Below are 19,948 nucleotides of genomic sequence, written 5' to 3' on the forward strand. Positions count from 1 at the left end.
TTATTTGTACATTCCTACCTTGAATGGCTATAGAGATCTTGCAGAATAAGAATAAAGTAGCTAACTATCTCAAAGGAAACCAGTATTAAAAAACCCAAATCAACTTGATGCATAATCCAAGAGGCCTGCCTGGCAGAAGTTTCTTAGTTTCACATCCCACACACTCCAGAACAGCAAACAGTGCAAATCTGTCATTTTTCAACAATATAGCTGAACTCCAAAGAATGTTTGTAGCCAAAATCTGAAATTCCATGATAATTAAAAAATGTTCTATTGATGTCACAAAAAATATGAAATTTATGTGGGTGAAGGAATCAGTTATTCATAAAAAATTATTTAACCTAACTAAATGATTCGCAGTGAATCTCTAATGACTGCTGTGAATCTATAAATGTATAGCATGGATGACAGTTCAGGAAAAGTTCTTCTCCAATGTTTTAAAGTGATTGTAGATAAAAAGGACAGTGTGCGTTTATATGGCTATGCTTTCATTTCAAAAAGAATAAAATTTTCACAAACACATGTTTAGATTCACATCAGCCTCTGTGGAGTCACAAAATAATCACAACTTTGATTACGGAAAAGTACTCCAGCATTTTCTAATCCTCAATCTGTTCTACTATGTAAGTGAACTGTGAACTAGGTTCTAATTCTTTAGTTTCTCTTATCCTTCGATGCTCAGAGAACGTCTGACTTTCTTAGAATGTTTTGGGAATATGCTTATTTAATCTATTTTGCTGTTTATTTGTTTTGTTCAAGTTCCTGCTCAAGAACTGTATTCATCAACACTATAAGTGATAACACCGTTGCAAAAATGTTTCAAACTATAATAATTGAATTTTTAAAATTAGTTTGATAAGGAGGTGGGGTGGAAGTACTAGGAAAACCTGAGTCATTTGTGGAGGACACTGACATGGAAGATGGGTTTGGAGTTCAAACTGTATTCCAGAAATTATATTATCAGTAGCATTGTTAACAGCATTGCAGCATACATTTTTATGTGTATATATGTATATATGTACATACAAATGTGCATATATATGCTTGTATACACATACATATTTCTATATATGTGTGTGTGTGTATATATATGTTTATCGGGTGTTGTAATTTTCCTGAGGTCTCTAATCTTCATTCCATGGTTTAAATAGGGAGGCTCAACTTTATTATCTAACTTCTATCATCTATAGAAGTCTTTGAGATCTATGTCCCCAGTTCTAGTTTCTTAAACTGTGGGTCAAGGACCAATATGGGGGTTGCATAATAGAACGTAGGGGTTATTTTTCAATAAACATATTTATTAATAGTAAACATTTAATTTGGTATTTATTTTACATACTTATGTCCTTGTGGTTGCACAAAAATTCTTGTGTAAGAAGGGAGGCAAACAAAAAAATTTTAAGCTCTTTTATAAATAAACTTCTATAATAAACTTTCTATTCTCTTGTCCACCAGGGGACTTAGGTGAAAACATAACCATCTATTACCAACTCTGCTCTGAATTTACTTACTCTCCTCTTTATTGCTTTCTCTGTTCATATAAACAGTTAAAAACTTGTTTGTTACTCACTCTGTTCATACAAATGACTAAAATGTTGTTACTAATAATTCCTTAACCATAAGGTTGTTACTAAGTATTCACTGAACCATAAATATGGTACAATTTCTCTAAATTCATTGCCCTGATTGTCTTTCTCTTTATTGAATCACCATGAGATACTGTTACAAAGCTTTCATGTTTGAGTTTCAGCTATACAGTGATGGTGATGGAACAATCATCGTCCACCAGTGCACATTTTCCACCACCAATGTCTCCAGTATCCCCGTCCCATCCCACTCCTCCCCCTGCCTCTATAGCAGACAGTTTCTCTCATTTTTACTCTACTTTTGGGCACTATGGTTTGAAATACAGATACTGAGAAAATATCATGTTTGGTCTTTATCTACTTTCAGCACACATCTCCCATCCAGAGTGATCCCCCAGATTGCTCTGATTCTCTTACATATCATCCTTGTTACCTCATTATGCCACACTCTTTAGACTGGCCTCCACACTTTTCTATCCAAGCTTCTTAAGTGTCTGAGATTCATTTATTTGCCAGGAAAAAATTGTTATGTTTCCTTAGTGATGCCATTTAGTCCCAACTGAACTAATTACTCTTTACTTTCCAAAATGGTTCCTAGATTCCAAATATATAGAATCACTTCCCATCTGCAAGGGAGACCTTTGCTAAATCTGTTTTCAGACTACCTCTTCTCTATATAGCTTCCTTCCACTAATCCCTCACATTAAACTCGAAATTAATTTTCTTGATCTCATAAACTCCTTGAGATTAGGAATCCTGTATATTTGTTTTCATATCCATATCATATCTGCAAGGATAAAGCTCAGACAGGTAAGTGTTTTCTTTATCAGAGATCCCAAACTTATTTGGCTGATACCTTTTTAGAATAAAAAAAAATATCACTCAGTGTCCAGTCCTCCTGGATATTGACCTTGTTTAAGTGAGCAAACATGAAAAATCCCATTCAGTGGATCTAAGGTAATATCATGGTAGAGATTAATATTGAAAAAATAATTCAAAGAATGAATAATAATATAAATTGAAATTAAAATTAAGCTAAAAATTCTCAGGAATAAATTTTGGCAGCTAGACTTTATCTGACTTCCTACACATGATGGACTCTTTAGTGATAAGTCTGGATGTTCAACTCAATCATAATAAATGATTTCAATGTTTTATTTAAGTATATTAATTTAATTTACTGTTACAATGATATCTATAAATTTCAACTTAGTTTGATGTATATGATCTAAAGCTCTGAAATAATTTTAGGTATATTCACAATATTTCATCCATCTTGTGGAAAAATCAATATTCTGTATAAACTACACAAATCATAAGATTCAGTAAGGATTCAACATGAAACATTTAAAACTAGTTTCACTAACTCATTTATGCATATATGTATCCTCATTTCAACCAATTGTTAAAAATCTTTTCTATTAAAAATAATTTTATTAGGTTTATTATTATTAAAATCTTTTTATTAAAAATAATTTTTATTAGAAGGTCTGTGGCAAGCTAGAGAAATTATGGCTAGATAAAAAGATACAGAGATAAATTTAGGATGAAAAATATATTGAAAAAAGATGCTCATATTTTGTTTTAATGAACAACATGTTGAAAAGGGCCAAAACACAGTAAATCCATAAATTTATAGATTGTTTTAATATGAGAATGTTATTATGCTGATAGTCACTATTATACAAAAATAAAGGTGCTTTTAATTTTAGGTTAATACTTATAGCAAGTTATTGTTTCATCAGACAAATGGATACTACTCCAGCACCATATCATTCAAATATCTGGTCACAGAGCATGAGAGATGCCATCATCATTATTTAAGAGATAAGGAACCCAGAACAGAGAGTTTCTCTACATAACAGGTAGAAGAATGAAGAAGACCTAGCTACTTCATTGTCTAAACTATTTTCTTTTCATAACCACAATAAAAAATCAAAATCATGAGCTTTATGACTAGCTATCAATAGTAAACTGGTATTCCTAGAGTGTGAGGAAAATTGTGATAGGTTATTTCCCATCTATTTCCCCAACAACACCTCCTTTCATGGATAGTTTACAGAATAAGCATTTTCAAATACATAATAACAGAAGATCAAAGTGAAATGGATAATTTTTTTCCATATACTATACCCAGCAAAGTACCTGATTCATCACAATGGCAGATAACATTTACTGAACACTTCTTAAGTGCCAGACATTGGTATAAAAAGATCTACTTAGATTAAATATTTTAAAACTTTTAGTCTGCAATTTGGTTAGATGTTATTACCTAACTTGTATACTGAATAAAGTTAATCTTTAAAAATTCAAATTATTTGTTTATAGCTCATATATCAAATTTCGACAGAATTGTAGTTCAAGTACACAGAAACACAATCATCCAACATAGTTCTAGATTTAGACTATGTTAACTCTCATAATGCATGGGAGAGACAAAATATATGGCCATCTATATCATACTTTTTCTATTTATTTATATATTTACACGTATCAGATAATTGCACATTTCTCTTTATATTTATTTGTATTTCTATTTATTTAGAAATACTCTGCTCTTCCATGGGGGCCCAAAAACATATAGCAGAAACATCACCTGCACTTCAACGTTCATTGCAACATTATTCACAATAGCCAGAAACTAGAAACAACCCAAGTGCCCAATTTTACATGAAAAGAAACTATGGTACATCTACACAAGGAAATACTATGCAGCTGTTAGGAAGAATGAAGTCATAAAATTTGCTTTTAAATGGATGGACCAGGAGAGTCTCATGTTGAGTGAAATGAGTCAGGAGAGGGGCAGGTGTAGAATGACGCATCCATTTGTGGGATATTATATACTATATATAATATTACATTGTATCTATTACATATACTATATTATACATTATATACTATATTATATTTTATATATAATGAGACTAATATCCAAGGTGAGGGTAAAAAAGTCAGGAGGAGAGGTAAATGGTTAGAAGCTTGCACAAGTGATAACTTTTCACTATCTGTATTGCAAAGCATAAGGCCCAAAAGGAGAGAGAGAGAGAGGGAGAGAGAGAGAGAAAGGAAGAAAGAAAGGAAGAAAGAAAGAAAGAAAGAAAGAAAGAAAGAAAGAAGGAAGGAAGGAAGGAAGGAAGGAAGGAAGGAAGGAAGGAAGGAAGGAAGGAAGGAAGGAAGGAAGGAAGGAAGGAAGGAAGGAAGGAAGGAAAGAAAGAAAGAAAGAAAGAAAGAAAGAAAGAAAGAAAGAAAGAAAGAAAGAAAGAAAGAAAGAAAGAAAGAAAGAAAGAAAGAAAGAAAGAAAGAAAGAAAGAAAGAAAGAAGTGAGGAAGAAAGAAGTGAGGAAGTGAGAGAGATAGGGAGAGAGATAGTGAGGAAGAGAAAGGAAGAGAGAGAGATAGTGAGGGAGATAGAAGAAATGTGGTAGGCAGTAGAACAGGGGGACGGAGGTAAACTGGGACCATTGGTAGTGGGAAAAGTACACTGGTAAAAAATTGGGTGTTGGACCATTAGATGACTGAAATCCAATCATGAACAACTTTGTAAATGTGTATATCACTGCAATTCAATTGAAAAAATTGGAGAGGGAGTATAAGAGAAGAAATACTTTGCTCTAAAACTCTGAATCTGAAAATATAAAATATACTAGTTTAAAATTACTTTTGACAAAAGAAACTATTTAGAAGTGGGCACATGTATTTTATTATATATTGAGAAGTTCTATATTTGGGCATATTTTGAAGCAGAAACAGTAATGGAAACAACAATGGAATATGATGTTCATATTTGAAAAAAGGAGAAAAAATTATCTCCACATTTTTTCTTTCTCTAACTATTAGGAAAAAGGTTTTTATATGGTTCTCTTAATAAGGGCCTTAACAGTCACTATTAATCAGTCACCTAGAAGTACAGTAGATAGAAGCTTCCAATGTCTTATTTTTTTAAAATACAAACCTTCAATACAAACTTAGACTAAACTTCAAATTTTAACTCAGAGAGAAAGTTAACACCACTTCGGGTATGCACTATTTCTTTTAGCTGACATAATCTGGGACAGGGATTCAATTGTGAAAAGTTGACAAGGACGGTTAGCATATTTCCTTGATCATTTCAGACAGCAGTAATTCATCTGAACAGTAGTCAGTAGATAATTAGAGTCTTAAAAAGTGATGGAAATACTAATGATCTGTGCTACTGAAGAAGGAAATACATTTGCTTTACAGAACAGATGAATAATGAACAACATTCATATTCTATTATATAATATACACCAAATATTTATCTCATTTAGTCTAAACAACAGTACAGCAAGATAGAAATTACTACTTCCATTTTGCAGGTTAAAAAACTGATTTTCTGTGACTAGAGCAAGTAAGTGGAATGGCTATCTTAAAAGTTTTCATATTTTGGGCCAGAAAGATAGTACATAGGGTTGAAGTACTTGACTTTCATGTAGTCAACCCTGCACTGCAAATAGTCCCCTAGACGCATCCAACTGTGATCCTTGAGCACAGAGCCAGGAGAATCCCTGATCATTTCTGGATGTGCTCCCCAATATTTTTTTTAAATTTTCCTGTTTCCAAACTACCCAACAACATGTATCTACTAATGTACTAAATCACATGTGTCTCCGGGTCAGTGAAAAGCAATATATATATATATAAAGCAATATATATATATGTATATATATATAGTAAGAGAAAGCACTGCCATTCTATACTCAGACATTAATTAGAGTAAATGATATAAGAAAAATGTGATAAGGAAAGGGAACTTAAAGAGACTGTCATTGATGGAAATATTGGTGGGAATGCAGATTGGTCCAGTCTTTTTGAAAAACAATATGGGCATTCCTCAAAATCTCGAAATTGAGTTTCCTTATGACCCAACAATACCACTTCTGGGAATGTATCACGGAGGTGCAAAAAAGCACAGTAGAAATGTCATCAGTACTTGTATGTTCATTGTAGCACTATTCACAATATCCAGAATCTGAAAACAACTTGAGTGCCTGAGAAAAGATGACTGATTAAAGAAATTATGGTAAGTCTACAGAATGGAATACTATGCAGCTGTTAGGAAAAATGAAATCATGAAATTTGCTTGTAAGTGGATGGATATGGAGTGTCAAGCTAAATGAAATGAGTCAGAAAGAGAGGGACAAACATAGAATGACTGCACTAATTTGTGGGATATAAGATATAATATGAGACTAATACCCAAAGACAGTAGAGGCAAGGGCCAGGAGGACTGTTCCATGGTTGCCAGACACTCTTATGTGCTGGGGGAGAAGGCAGTTGGGATAGAGAAGGGAACACTAGTTAATGATGGTTGGAGGAATCACGTGGGATAGGAGATGTGTGCTGAAAGTAGACAAAGGACCAAACATGATGGTCTCTCAGTATCTGTATTGCAAACCATAATGCCCATAAGTAGAGAGAGAGTAAGAGGGAAACTGTCTACCAAAAAAGCAGGGGGAGGGGTCAGATGAAGGTGGGGGAGGGATACTGGGGACATTGGTGGTGGAAAATGTACATTTGTGGAGGAATGGGTGCTCAATCATTGTATAACTGAAACTCAATCATGAAAGCTTTGTACCTCTATCTCACGGTGATTTCATTTTAAAACAAGGAAAGGGAAATTCAACCACAATATTAAACTCTTTTAAATTATAGCTTTTCTTACAATGCCCAGACATTATACTAATTATACACATTATCAAAAAACTTTAACTTGGGACAGCATATTATTATTTTGAGGGGGGTTGGATTATCTTCGTTAACTCCATTGATACTGCTTTGAAGGGAACTGTCAATCATGGCAATCTTTCTCTATGGTACAGAACAGAGTTTAACTGCTAAACTAATTATGGCTTTGGTCACTGTGGTTGATCCAAAAATAAATACAACTCAGAATTCATTATGTGTGGATTTCTCTTCCCCCCATTCTGTTATAAGAATGCATGGATGTAAGGTCATGATTCTACACTTTTGTTTGTTTAGGGGCTACACCTGATGTGGCTCAGGGGTAACTCCTGACTCTACATTCAGTAATTAATTCTGGGTGGTGCTCAGGTGAGCATATGACCCCATATGTGCAAAGCAAGAGTCTTACCCACTGTACTATCTCTCCAGCTCCCAGGGTTCTACCTTTAAAGAAATTGCCTGGGTTGAAAATTAAGTTAAAGCACCTCTGTAAGAAAGAGGGAGAACAAAAGGGGAAATAAAGAAGAGAAAAGAAATGATAGAGAATGAGACATCATGTTTTAAAAGATAATAGCACACACCCTTGTATTACAACTTGTGCTACAACTACAATTAGGGATACCCTTACAACATAATGAGGACTAAATATATATTTAGTGTCTAAAATATATTTAGACACTACACAGGCAAGTGCCTTTCTGTTGTTTGACTATTAAAGCAAGTGAAGTTTCCTGTATTTTATCAATGATGTAATGAGTAAAATCAACATTATAGAAACATTAAGAGAGGAATGACATTGAAGCTTAGTGACAACACAAACTATGTCAAAAATTAAGATAAGAAATCTCACTGGGAAATAGAAAACAAAACACAGACATAAGGAAAAAGGAACAGTATAAAATAAATATGCACTAGCTAGTCTTATGATTAGTAGAGAAAGACACAGATTATAAATATTATTGAATATCAGAGCAACTGGGAGCAAACTAATTGGAAAATAACATCCAATTTTAGTAATGGTAATGCTACTTAAGGTTCTGCTAACATTAATATCAACTGTGTTAGTGGTTCAGCACCCTTAAAAACCACAGCTTTTTTTCATATTGATTTTTGAGGGCACTCAAAACATTCTTAAAATACCATTTTATTTAATTACAGAAAATATGATACTAAGTTAAAAGCTGATACTTCAGGCCTAAGGTATGGTTTGATTCATAGGTGTGTGTACCTGTGGAGTCACATAGGACCCTACTTTAATAAGGGTCTGGATTTTAGGCTTTGCTGTATTAAAAATGTTAAATTTTTTGTTTTTTAATCGTTTTATTTTTGTTCTAAGAGAATCATTTTTGAAATTGTTAATTTCCAAACAAGGGGCCCACATTTTTATTTTGCAGTTTGCTAAAAGTTGCAAATCTCCAGCTACAGCTGGGCCTTTTCTAAGGAAATAAATATTTTCTACATACTGTTTAGACCAGTGACTGCCTTGAGTTTCAGAGTAGCCAACCTTCCAAGAAATATATGACAATGAAGATGTTGAAAGACAAAGAATTTCTTTTACCTACCAATGTTCCTCCTTAGTCTCTAGTGCTAATGACTTAGAAAACTGAGAAGTCTGCAGAGAAGAGCAGTTGTAATGTGCCAATTCAAAACACTGATGAAATGTCACCATGTATGAGTCAAAAAGCACATAGTTTATTTCTGGTTCAGGATAAGCATAAAATGCACCAATACAAAAGATAACTTCTTGATTTTTATGAGACATACAGAGAGTAAAAAAAAGTAGTTCAGGTCACGTCAAATATAAAATAAAGGTCATAAAAATAAAAGTCAAGTATAAAAAAGGTCATAAAAGATTGTTATGAACAGAGTTGCCTAGAAACACAACTCTCAATTGTGGAGCACAGACGCCTTAGGTTACAGTTAGGGTCATTTGGGAGCTATGCATCTAGATTCATCTCAATGCTTGCGCCAACATAGTTTACATACAGGGCTATGGTAATAAAGCAAATATGGATATGTCTACCTATGTTCTTGTCCCTCCAAAAGCATTGCCACAGGACAATACAAGTCTTCTGTGATTTGCTTACTTACTTGATGTACTACGAGAACAGTTACTACAGCCTCATAAGTCCTTTTTTTTAACTGATACCTAGACCCACCATTTCTGGCCACCTTTTTAGTTTAATGTGACTGAGTTTCAGGCCCTTTTACAGGAGAACAGATTTAAAATAGAAATGAAAAGAGGCTATGTTCACTTCAGCACTCTTCATAATTGCAAGAATATGGAAACAATTCAAGTGCCCCCAAACAGATGACTGGATTAAAAAAAAAACACTGGTACATTTACACAGTGAAGTACTGCTCAGCAGTAAGACAAAGTAAAGCCATGCAATTTGTTGCTGTGTGGATGGGAGAGTTTTGTGTTGAGTGAAGTTAGTCAGAGGGAAAGTACAGACAGAGAATGATTTTACATGTGGGGCATAAATAAGCATCATAAGGGAATAACAAAGCCCCAAAGTAGAAATGAAGAGCAAGAGAACTGTGCATAAGCAGAAAGTTTTTCACTGGGTTGGAGGTGGAGTGTGGGGGATAAGTTAGGGAAGGGAACACTAGGACAATGGTAGAGGGGAAAAGTGTCTAGAGATAGGGTGGGCAGCTGGGAGGGTAACTAGGGATATTGCTGGACAGGAGTGTACACTGGTGAAGGTATTGGTATTAGAACATCATATGCCTGCCCTAATAAAGAATAACATTGTAACTGTGATTCATGGTCACTGTCATCCCATTGTTCATCGATTTGTTCGAGCGGGCACCAGTAACATCTCTCATTGAGAGACTTATTGTTACCGTTTTTGGCATATCCAATACGCACAGGTAGCTTGCCAGGCTCTGCCCTGCAGGCTCCATACTCTCGGTAGCTTGCCAGGCTCTCCGAGAGGGGCGGAGGAATCGAACACAGGTCGGCCGCGTGAAAGGTGAACGCCCAACCGCTGTGCTATCACTCCAGCCCGTGATTCATGGTAAATAAAAAATAAAAATATTAAAAAAATAAAATGTGGAAAATGTGACAGATGGGAAACACCAAATGTCATAAAGATAAAAATTAAGTTTCTATTTTACAACTTTCTAAAATGAACAAGTTTTGGGAAAAAGATAATATATATGTGTGCCATGAATTATTACCATATTATATATTATAACACACACATACATATGTCAAAAGAAAGTGATTCAAATGTGATTGTCTTAGTCTGTTGTTTCTACCTGCTATTCTTTGAGAATATCTTGTAACAGTAAGTAAAGTTATAAAGTCTAAGCAATTATTTCTATGAGCACATGTGAGGTATAGCATATATGCTCAATAAACTATAATAATTAATAATTTGGCATAAGGATGCACCAAAATTTACTTACAAATGAAACCTCATTGGATAGGTAGGTTTTTTATGTAAGTGAGATCGAAAATAAGACTATAGGCAGAAAATTGTGGGATTTATGATGTGATGAAAACCTTTGAAGATATATTTTCTCAGATCTAAGTAAAGATCTAACTCAGTCCAAGTTTTTTCAGAAGTATACTAATTTGTTCAGTACTAAGGTTTTCATTACAATAGGGATTATATTATTTTTATTTATCCTGTGAGACTTAGCTATTTGGTCATGCTACACTGAGAGGAATAAACTTCTTCATGAGCTTATATTTAATGCACTTTTTATGAAGCTCCATAACTACAGGTCTACATACATAAAAGGAGAAATCGTTCTTTATTCATATAAAAATTTACTTTAGGAAATGTGCTGCCATTACACAAGAATCTTGAAGATTATTTCTGAAAATTTCATCATTGGTTTCTTAAATGAGAAAAAATTTTATTCAAACGGTGACATTTTTATAATGCCCCATGAATTAAGGAAAACAAAATAAAATTATAAATCTTACTTCATGGTGTTTGCTATAATTATTTGATATAAGTTTATCATCAAAATACTCCTCTTATGTAATCTGTTTTTGTGTGGTTTTATTATTATAAAATTGTTTTACCGGACATTTACCTTCCAAATCATCATCCCAACTATTCTCTGTGGTATAACAGTCTCTATATTGACTCATTTTATTAAACTCAAAATTTTGATAAATTGTTTCATCCTTCAAATTCCAGATTGAAGACTTTTTAATGTTTTAATTCAGTCTATAGGAGCTGGCAAGATCAGTGGTACAGCTCCTAATAAACTAGAACTTTTAAAATCTCATTGCATTATGCAAATGAAAAAAGATAGATAGATAAACCTACCTCTCTTGTAGAATAAGTTTGTTCTCTTTTTTCCAAAAGTCCTTAAAGTCAGAACTGAATTCATGCCAGATACTGAAGAAAACATTTGTCGAGACCTCCTTTTCACCAAGTTTTGGCTTCATGAAGAAATAGGCTGTAGTCTCCAAAAAGCTATTAAAACATACACACACACATGAACATTAAAATCTGTAATTATTTTAAAATATAAGATATTTCTTCATTGAAATGCTTATTTCATTCATGCACAATTATTATTACTAAGAGGTACCAATAATATTTTTCTGATACTTTCTTTGAATATAGTAATAAATAAAAGTAATCATTCATATGCTGATAACTATTCTTGGTTCAATTTAGTTTTCAAAATTAATCACTATGTGCCAAACATACTTCAGAAATTAACCTGTAGTCCAGTTGCAAGATGCTGTACTTTCTTTCTAAATGATATAATATTGGTCATTTCCCCAACTAATACGTGTTCTTATAGATCTGGCAAAGAATGCTGGGAAAAATATCCCATGGGAAATCATGATAAAATTTTTAAGAATGTACTTATAAGGTAGCCAGCACTTTGACTGATAGTGTTAGTCCTTGTATGTGTCTATCACCCAGAGGTTGTTTCATATCACAATTACATCAATCTCAGAAGAGTTAATTGACAGAGAACATACAATAAACCATTGTAGGTTAATAACTTGATAAATGTCTTCTTTCCTCTAAAACACCTAGGCCAAAAGAAGTGATAATGACATGAAGGATTCTGAGCAGCTGGTCAGAGTGGCAAGAGTTATTGCAGAAAAGATTTATCATTCAAATATACCTTGTGCCAATATACCGTAACTGTTCCATTCACTGTGGCCTAGAAACAGCACTATTGCTGTTATGCAGAAATAAAATCCTATTTACCCTAAAGTAAAAAGTTTCTAATGCAACTTGATTCTGTCATATTATTCTGTTTAACAATACAGAAACATATGTATATATTAGGTTCGCATGTAGCTCATTTAAATTCCAACCATTGGGAAAATATAACAAAAATGAGGATAAAGTACCTTTCTTAATATAGCTAAAGCCATTTATTCTGAGCCCATAGCTAACATCATACACAACTGTGAAAACTGAAAGTCTTTCCTCTAAGACTGAGTACAAGATATAGTTATCCACTCTGACCACTATTATTAAATAGAGTACCAAAAGTCCTTACCATATCAATAAGGACAAAACATTTAAAAACATCCTGATTAGAAAAAAAGTCACATCATTACTATTTGCAGATGGTTGCATCACTGTATCACTGTCACCCCATTGCTCATCGATGTGCTCGAGTGGGCACCAGTAAGTCTCCATCATGAGACTTGTTACTGTTTTTGGCATATCAAATACGCCATGGGTAGCTTGCCAGGCTCTGCCGTGGGGGTGAGATGGTATGATAATATAATTAGAAAACTCTAAAGACCCTATAAAATTTTCAAGAAACAATGAACATGTATAGTAACATGACAGACTACAAAATCAACACACAGAAATTCATTTAGAAATCCACACAGCATTTCCATATGTAAACAAGAGAAGAGAAAAAAAACTCTTTCATAATTGTGCAACAACAACAGCCAAAAAAAAAAGCTGGGAATCATCTGAACAAAAGACATGATTCACATAAAGAAAATGAAGAAGAAAGAAGAAAGGAAGAAAAAAATGAAGAGAAGTAGAAGGAGGAGAAGAGGAGGAGGAGGAGAGGAAAGGGAAAGGGAAGGGGAGGAGAAGGAGAAAGAAAGAGGAGGAATAGGAAGAGGAAGAAGAAGGAGGAGGGAAGGAGGGATGGAGGAAAGAAAGAGGGAGAGGGAGAATACGGAAGGAGGAAGGAAGGAGGAGGGAAAATTAAGGAAGGGGAAGGGAACAGGAGGAACAAGAAAGAGGAGGCGGATGATGAAGACAACGACAGCCCCTGACTATGAATTGGAAGGATTAATTTTTCAAAGGGACAACTACCAGAAGTATTATATAGAGTCAATGTCAATACTATACAAATGCCAATGCTATTTTTAACAAACATAGAATAAATGTTGTTAAGTTTATAGAGAGAATTATTCTTCCCTCCCCTGAATACCCAAAGCAATGACAGGGTTAAAAAAACGGGGTGGGGGGGAGATTTCTGCCTCTAATTTTAGATTATATTTGAAAATTATAGCTATAAAAATGTGTTACTACATATTAACAGACTCTCCTACCAAAGGAATAGAACTGAAATCCTAGAGACAGATTCTTAGGTATATGGGCAAGTATTTTTTCACAAGGGATCAAAGAGTCTGAGGAGGAGGAAGGAAGGCCTCTTCACTTTAACAACTGTTTCGGAAAAAGTAGTCAATCTTGCTTAAAATGTAAACTTAGAGCTCTCTCTCACACCATGCACAAAGGTCAAATCAACATGAATTAAAGACCTCAATATCATAGGTGAATCCATAAATTATACTGTAGAAAACATAGGCAGAAACTTTCATGGCATTTAACTAGATAAGAACTGGAGTAACAGCACAGTGGGTAGGGCATTTGCCTTGCTCGCGGCTGACCAGGTTTCGATTCCTCCCTCCCTCTAGGGATGCCTGGCAAGCTACCTGTGGCATATTTGATATGCCAAAAACAGTAAAAATAAATCTCACAATGGAGACGTTACTGGTGCCCGCTCGAGCAAATCGATGGTCAACAGGACAACAGTGCTATAGTGTTAACTAGATACATCTTTAATTATTCAATTCCGAAGACCAAACAAATGGAAGCAAAGATAAACAATGGGACACAATCAAATTAAAAGCTTCTTCACTACAGAGGAAGTGATGGCCAGAATGAAAAAGACACCTTGCAGACTATGAGAAAATATATGCCAACCACTCATCTACAAAGGGTTAATATCCAAGATATATAAAGCACTTATAAAACTGCATATGTAGACTTTCCTCTGAGAAAACTATATATTTTTCCTTACATACCTACATACTAAGTATGATTTCCAAGATTAAAATTAGTTTTTTAGGGGCTAGAGCGATAGCACAGCAGGTAGGGCGTTTGCCCTGCATGCGGCCAACCTGGGTTCTATTCCTAGCATCCCATATGGTCCCCTGAGCACTGCCAGGAGTATTTCCTGAGTGCATAGCCAGGAGTAACCCCTGTGCATTTCCAGGTGTGACCCAAAAAGAAAAAAAAATTAGTTCTTTATAAATTTGTTAGTTATAAACCAAGTTAGTCTTTTGGGAAGACCTTTCAAAGTTTTAATATTAATATTATCTGACCAATTATCTTAAAATATTTTGAAAGTTCTATTATGAGGAAGTCTAGTACTAAAAAGGAAATAATCTAAGAGTTGGAAGATGTAGAGCATTGAATCCTTACTCTAGCTAAATGAGCAAAACATTTAAAAAATTTTTTTGATTTCGGGATCACACATGGTGATGCACAGGGGTTACTCCTGGCTCTGCACTCTGGACTCAGGAATTACTCCTGCCAGTGCTCAGGGGACCACATGGGATGTTGGGAATCGAGCCTGGGTTAGTCACATGCATGGCAAATACCCTACCTGCTGTGCTATCACCAGCCCCAATGAGCAAAACATTTAACATCATTGATTCTGTTTTTTTTTTTTTTACGAATAAAACTGGTTATAAACAGTTGACTTTTTGTTTCCTAGTTATTTTTTTATTGAATTGCTGTGAATATGGTTACAAAATAATTCATGATTTTCAAGCATACAATGTTCCAACAGCAATCCCCTTCACCAGTGTCCATTTCCTTCTACCAATGTCTCAAGCCTCACTTTATAGATAAGCGATAATTTGAAATTCAATTAAAAATTAACCTCTAAAGAGTTTGCTTAAGGTTTAGCATAAAACAAATTTTTTTATATTATTTTAACTTGTCTATATTGTTTAGGTCATATTCAGTTAGAGAATTACAAATATATATGATCTTTAAAAGCATCCTCTAAAATGTTACTAATTTAGTTGAGGCGAACCTAGTAACAGATTTTGTGATTCCCATGGATATTTCTGACTTACTGGCATACACAGAGGTTTGCATGATTTCTTGAGGGCTCTATTATAAACTGTCCACAAAACTTTAAGCAGAGAAGAACATTTGAATCTTATTTTCTTTCAATTTGTGAATTGAAAGTCATAGCTTATCTGAGGGTTATCATGGTGAGTAAGTAAGAGGTTCCAAGTCATCAAATAAAATAGCAATAGAGTTGTGTTAATTTTATAAGAGGCAAACATTTTATGGCATGTCATCCCAGCTATGCTTGAGAGCCTGGAATCAGTCCTTGCTGATGCACAGTCCAACTGTGTGAGTCTGACAAACAGGTGCTTAGGATTGAGCATCGATGGATGTCATCAGGTTACATCTGTCAATGCTGGGGCTGGGGCTAGTATCTGGTATTGGGAATAGAATCTGGACCTCATATGCAAAATATACAATGCACTCCTTGGAACTATTTTCTTGGTCCAAGACAGGCAATTTAATTTACAATGCTCTGTGTGCAAAATTGTAAATTTATCAGAAAGATTCTACAATTGATTTATATCCTACAATTGATTTAAATTCAATGTGAAATGATTTGATGAGTTAATGATTCTCTATGGAGAAAATGATTAGAATTAATTATTTAGGTTAATGATTAGAGTTAATTAATTACGTTTGGGACTGGCCATGGAAAAAGGAAAATGTTTCCAAATGGTGACAGAGAGCGAACTACCGGAAGTACTGTCCAAATTACATGTTAACCTCAGAAAGAAGTATAAGTACTTTTTTAACAAGCAAGAGAATAATGGGGCAGCAAATGCTCCAAATTATCAAATTATCATGTAATCAATCTAGGGGCACTGTAGGTCAGAAAATCCTGCCCAGTATTAGCATTCTCCTAGTTTGAATTTATATGAAAGATACTTGTTGGAGTGCTGGGTGGTAAAGATAAAATTCATTCTTTTGTATAATTCTCTATGTAAATATGAAACCAAAAAATTTCCAGCTACTGCATAGTGATTCAGAATCACTAAAATGGACAGACATCTGAACTAGAAACTTTTTCACTTTATAGACCTCTTTGTTTGTTTTATTTTTTTTCATTTAATTAAATAGTGATGTATAAAGTTACTGATAGTTGAGTTTTAAGCATACAGTATTCAAACACCTGTCCCACCACCAATGTAAACTTTTCTCCACTGATGTTGTGGAGAAAATGATTCCCCCTCACACCCACCAAACACCACCCTGCCTCCCACTTCACCTAATAAGCACATTTCAAAGTTCTGTGACTGCAGTTGTGGAATTTAGAGCTCATGCTTTCAATTGCAATATAGACTCTCACATCGAGTCTACACATTATTTTTATGAGATTCTCTCTAAATGGCTCTGGCATGCTAAGAGCAAGTAGTAAAAATAAATGACACTAAGGAAATGAAGTAAATTCAGTAAGAGATAACTCAAGATGTCACTAAATAATGAAGACATTTTCAATCTGCCTTTTGGAATAGCCGTCTCTGTAACAGATGAATATCACTTCCTTACAACAAATATACTATTCTGCAATGACTCAAGAGTGCCATATGGAGCTGAAAAGACGGATACAACAGAACTGTAATGGTACTTTCCTGTACTCACATGCAAAAAATAAAAGAACTACTAAGATTAAAGCAATTAAGATAAAAAAAAAAACCTCCCAGGAAAATACTCACTAAAAATTCTTAGATGCTCAATATCCTTACAAACCTCAAAAGACAAATGGGTGGGACAAACTACTGAAAGCAGGAGAGCCAGAGAATCTTTAGTAGGTACTGCAGAGTACCGTGAACTACAACTGAAATTGGGAGAAGCTTTACACACACTCTGTGAAAACTGAAAATGAAAATAGAAACTTGAGATGAGCAGACTAGCCAAAATGCCCTCCAAGGTTAAGGCTCTGTATGAGAGAAAATTCTAGAAGAAAAATTCAAATTGTACAGAATAAATGCAAGGGCACATTAACAGAATTACAAATATAACAGAGGGGATAAAAATGACAGTGTCAAGTCATTTTCTCCTTTCCTTTGCAGAAACAATGAAAGAGAAAGTTTTAGAGGAAGTCCTTTTTGTATAAGCTATAGAAGAGGAAGGAGTATAGCTACAAAAACAATCCTTACTCACTTTACTACTGAATTTTTAGCAAAATCAATTTCACATAAAAATAAACAAGAAAGAGTATTACAATGTGTAAAGACATAGCATTTAACCACTAAGCATAGCAACGTTTATGTGATCCAATTGTTAGAGTAGAAGTGGATTTATTTCTGAGCTTGTGGTTTCTTGAGAACTGTGTAAAAGATCTGCATAAAAAACTCAGATGTTTAAGAACTTTAATTGTACAGTTCATAGATGTGCCTGGGTTCCTCATGTAAGACATCACTCAACCCATCTTCTCTCTCCTCTCGTTCAAATTTCCAGGTCCTTCTGGTTGCCTTCAGTTTAAGATGATTTGCTCTTTTCTCTAAGCTGAAATCTCTCACTTTGGGGTGAAAGAATCTTGTCATCTGTCTCCTTTCTGGGGCTTGCTGCTCTATTCTGTCACTGGGTCTCTCTAGGACTGTACCCCAGAAGTTTTCTCCTGGCTTTGAGAGAGAGAGACAGACAGACAGAGACAGAGACAAAGAGAGAGCCTTCTTCCTTTTCTATTTTCCATTTGCCTCTTTCTCGCCTTCCTCTTACCTGCTATTATTTCTTACCCCCATACCATCATACCATTCTTGATTGGATAGCATGACTGGACAGGTGATTGAGATTAAAATGGCCTATTAGATTAGATTAACCTTAGATTTATCTAGTGCTCTTTCATTCCCACTGTGTAACTATTATCAAAGCAGATTTTTTTAAGACATAGAACATTATCAGAGTTATTATTTCATGACAAATACATCAAATAATTAGGAAACCTAACAATTCTATAAGGCAGAGTGATAATATAGGGGTAAGTCTTTGCAGGAACCTGGTTTTATCGCCAACACCAATATGATTCCAAAGTCCTGTCAGGAGAAATTTTGTGTGGCCAAAACCAAATACAAAGAAGAAGGAGAAGGAGGAGGAAAAGGAGAAGGAGGAGGAAGAAGAAGAAAAAAAGAGAACAACAATAACAAAGAAAGGAGGAAGAAAGAAGAAAGGGAAGGAAGAAAAAAAGAAAACCTAGCAATCATAAATATGTATGCATATAATTAGTCCTATATAATTAAGCAAACAGTATGAAATAAAAGGAAAAAGACAAACTATAATCCTAGTCTGATACTTTACTACCTTTTCCTGCCTAATCATCATAATCAGGCAAAATATCACAAGATATGTTTAAATATTATAAAATTTTTCACCTTATTAATTTTATAGCATAATCAATAAGACTATACAAAAGTTCATGAAAACATTCACCAAAACATATTATATGATAATTCATTTAAAAATATTAATAAATCTCAAAAGACTGAAATTTCTCCAAATGTGCTTGCTGAGTATTGTGACTTTAAACTATGAAACAGAAAAAATAACATAACAAGAAAATATCCAATTTTAAAATTAAGTCAAATAATTATGAAGACCCTAAAGGTCCAAAAGGGACCAACAAAGTTAAAATATTTCAAGTTGACAAAAAATATTAAATTCTAACTGCAGAAATGGATGGACGCATGGTGGAAATAAAAATTTTGTTGTTGTGAAGAACATATTTTGAAGAGATGTGAAATTGTACCCTTAATACAGTTTTATAAACCAAGATTATTTCAATTAAAAGATAAAAATTAAAATTAAAAATAATACAGCCACAAGTAGGCCCTGAGTTTCACCAGGTGTGAACAAAACAAAATTTAGAAATAATAAAGGATGAAAGAGTATCTAAAAGAAACAAGGAAAATGCATTTCAAGCTTATTAAAAATTACATACCAACAAAATATCAAGACAAAGTAATATTCAAAAAGAAATTTAGAGCTTTAAAATGTCTACAGTATAAAACTGAAGATGTAAATTCAATGTTTGTATCAAATTCAAGAAGCTAAAGTGCAACAAACTAAATATGATTAAATAAAGGGAAGAAAATGATAAAAAGAATATACAACACAAAACTGAAAATAAACCTTACAAAAATCAGTAAGATTAGAATTTGGTTAGGTGAATCATTAAATCCAATTAATAAATTTCTACCAATATTGCTATAAAAATAGAAAATACAATTTATCAACACTCTAAATAAACCCCATCACCACCGTGGCCCCTCCCCACACACACACACACACATAAAGCATTTAATTAACTCCTTAAGGCTGTAATAAAATGTACCCCCTTCACAAGTATTTATAGTCAAAATTGCTT

The 19,948-nt window shown here is 34.0% G+C and overlaps 1 protein-coding gene across 1 annotated transcript in view; it reads right to left on the reverse strand.

The window, feature by feature from the left end:
- The window catches only part of FMN2 (formin 2), a 330,212-nt gene that overhangs the window by 11,357 nt on the left and 298,907 nt on the right, over window positions 1-19,948 (reverse strand). The window contains exon 16 of the mRNA XM_055146884.1: window positions 11,581-11,730. Within this exon, the coding sequence (XP_055002859.1) occupies window positions 11,581-11,730 (150 nt within the window). The remainder of the gene's footprint in view (window positions 1-11,580; window positions 11,731-19,948) is intronic.

The sequence above is a fragment of the Sorex araneus genome, chromosome 9 (genome assembly GCF_027595985.1).
Source record: "Sorex araneus isolate mSorAra2 chromosome 9, mSorAra2.pri, whole genome shotgun sequence".
Taxonomy (NCBI): Eukaryota; Metazoa; Chordata; class Mammalia; order Eulipotyphla; family Soricidae; genus Sorex; species Sorex araneus.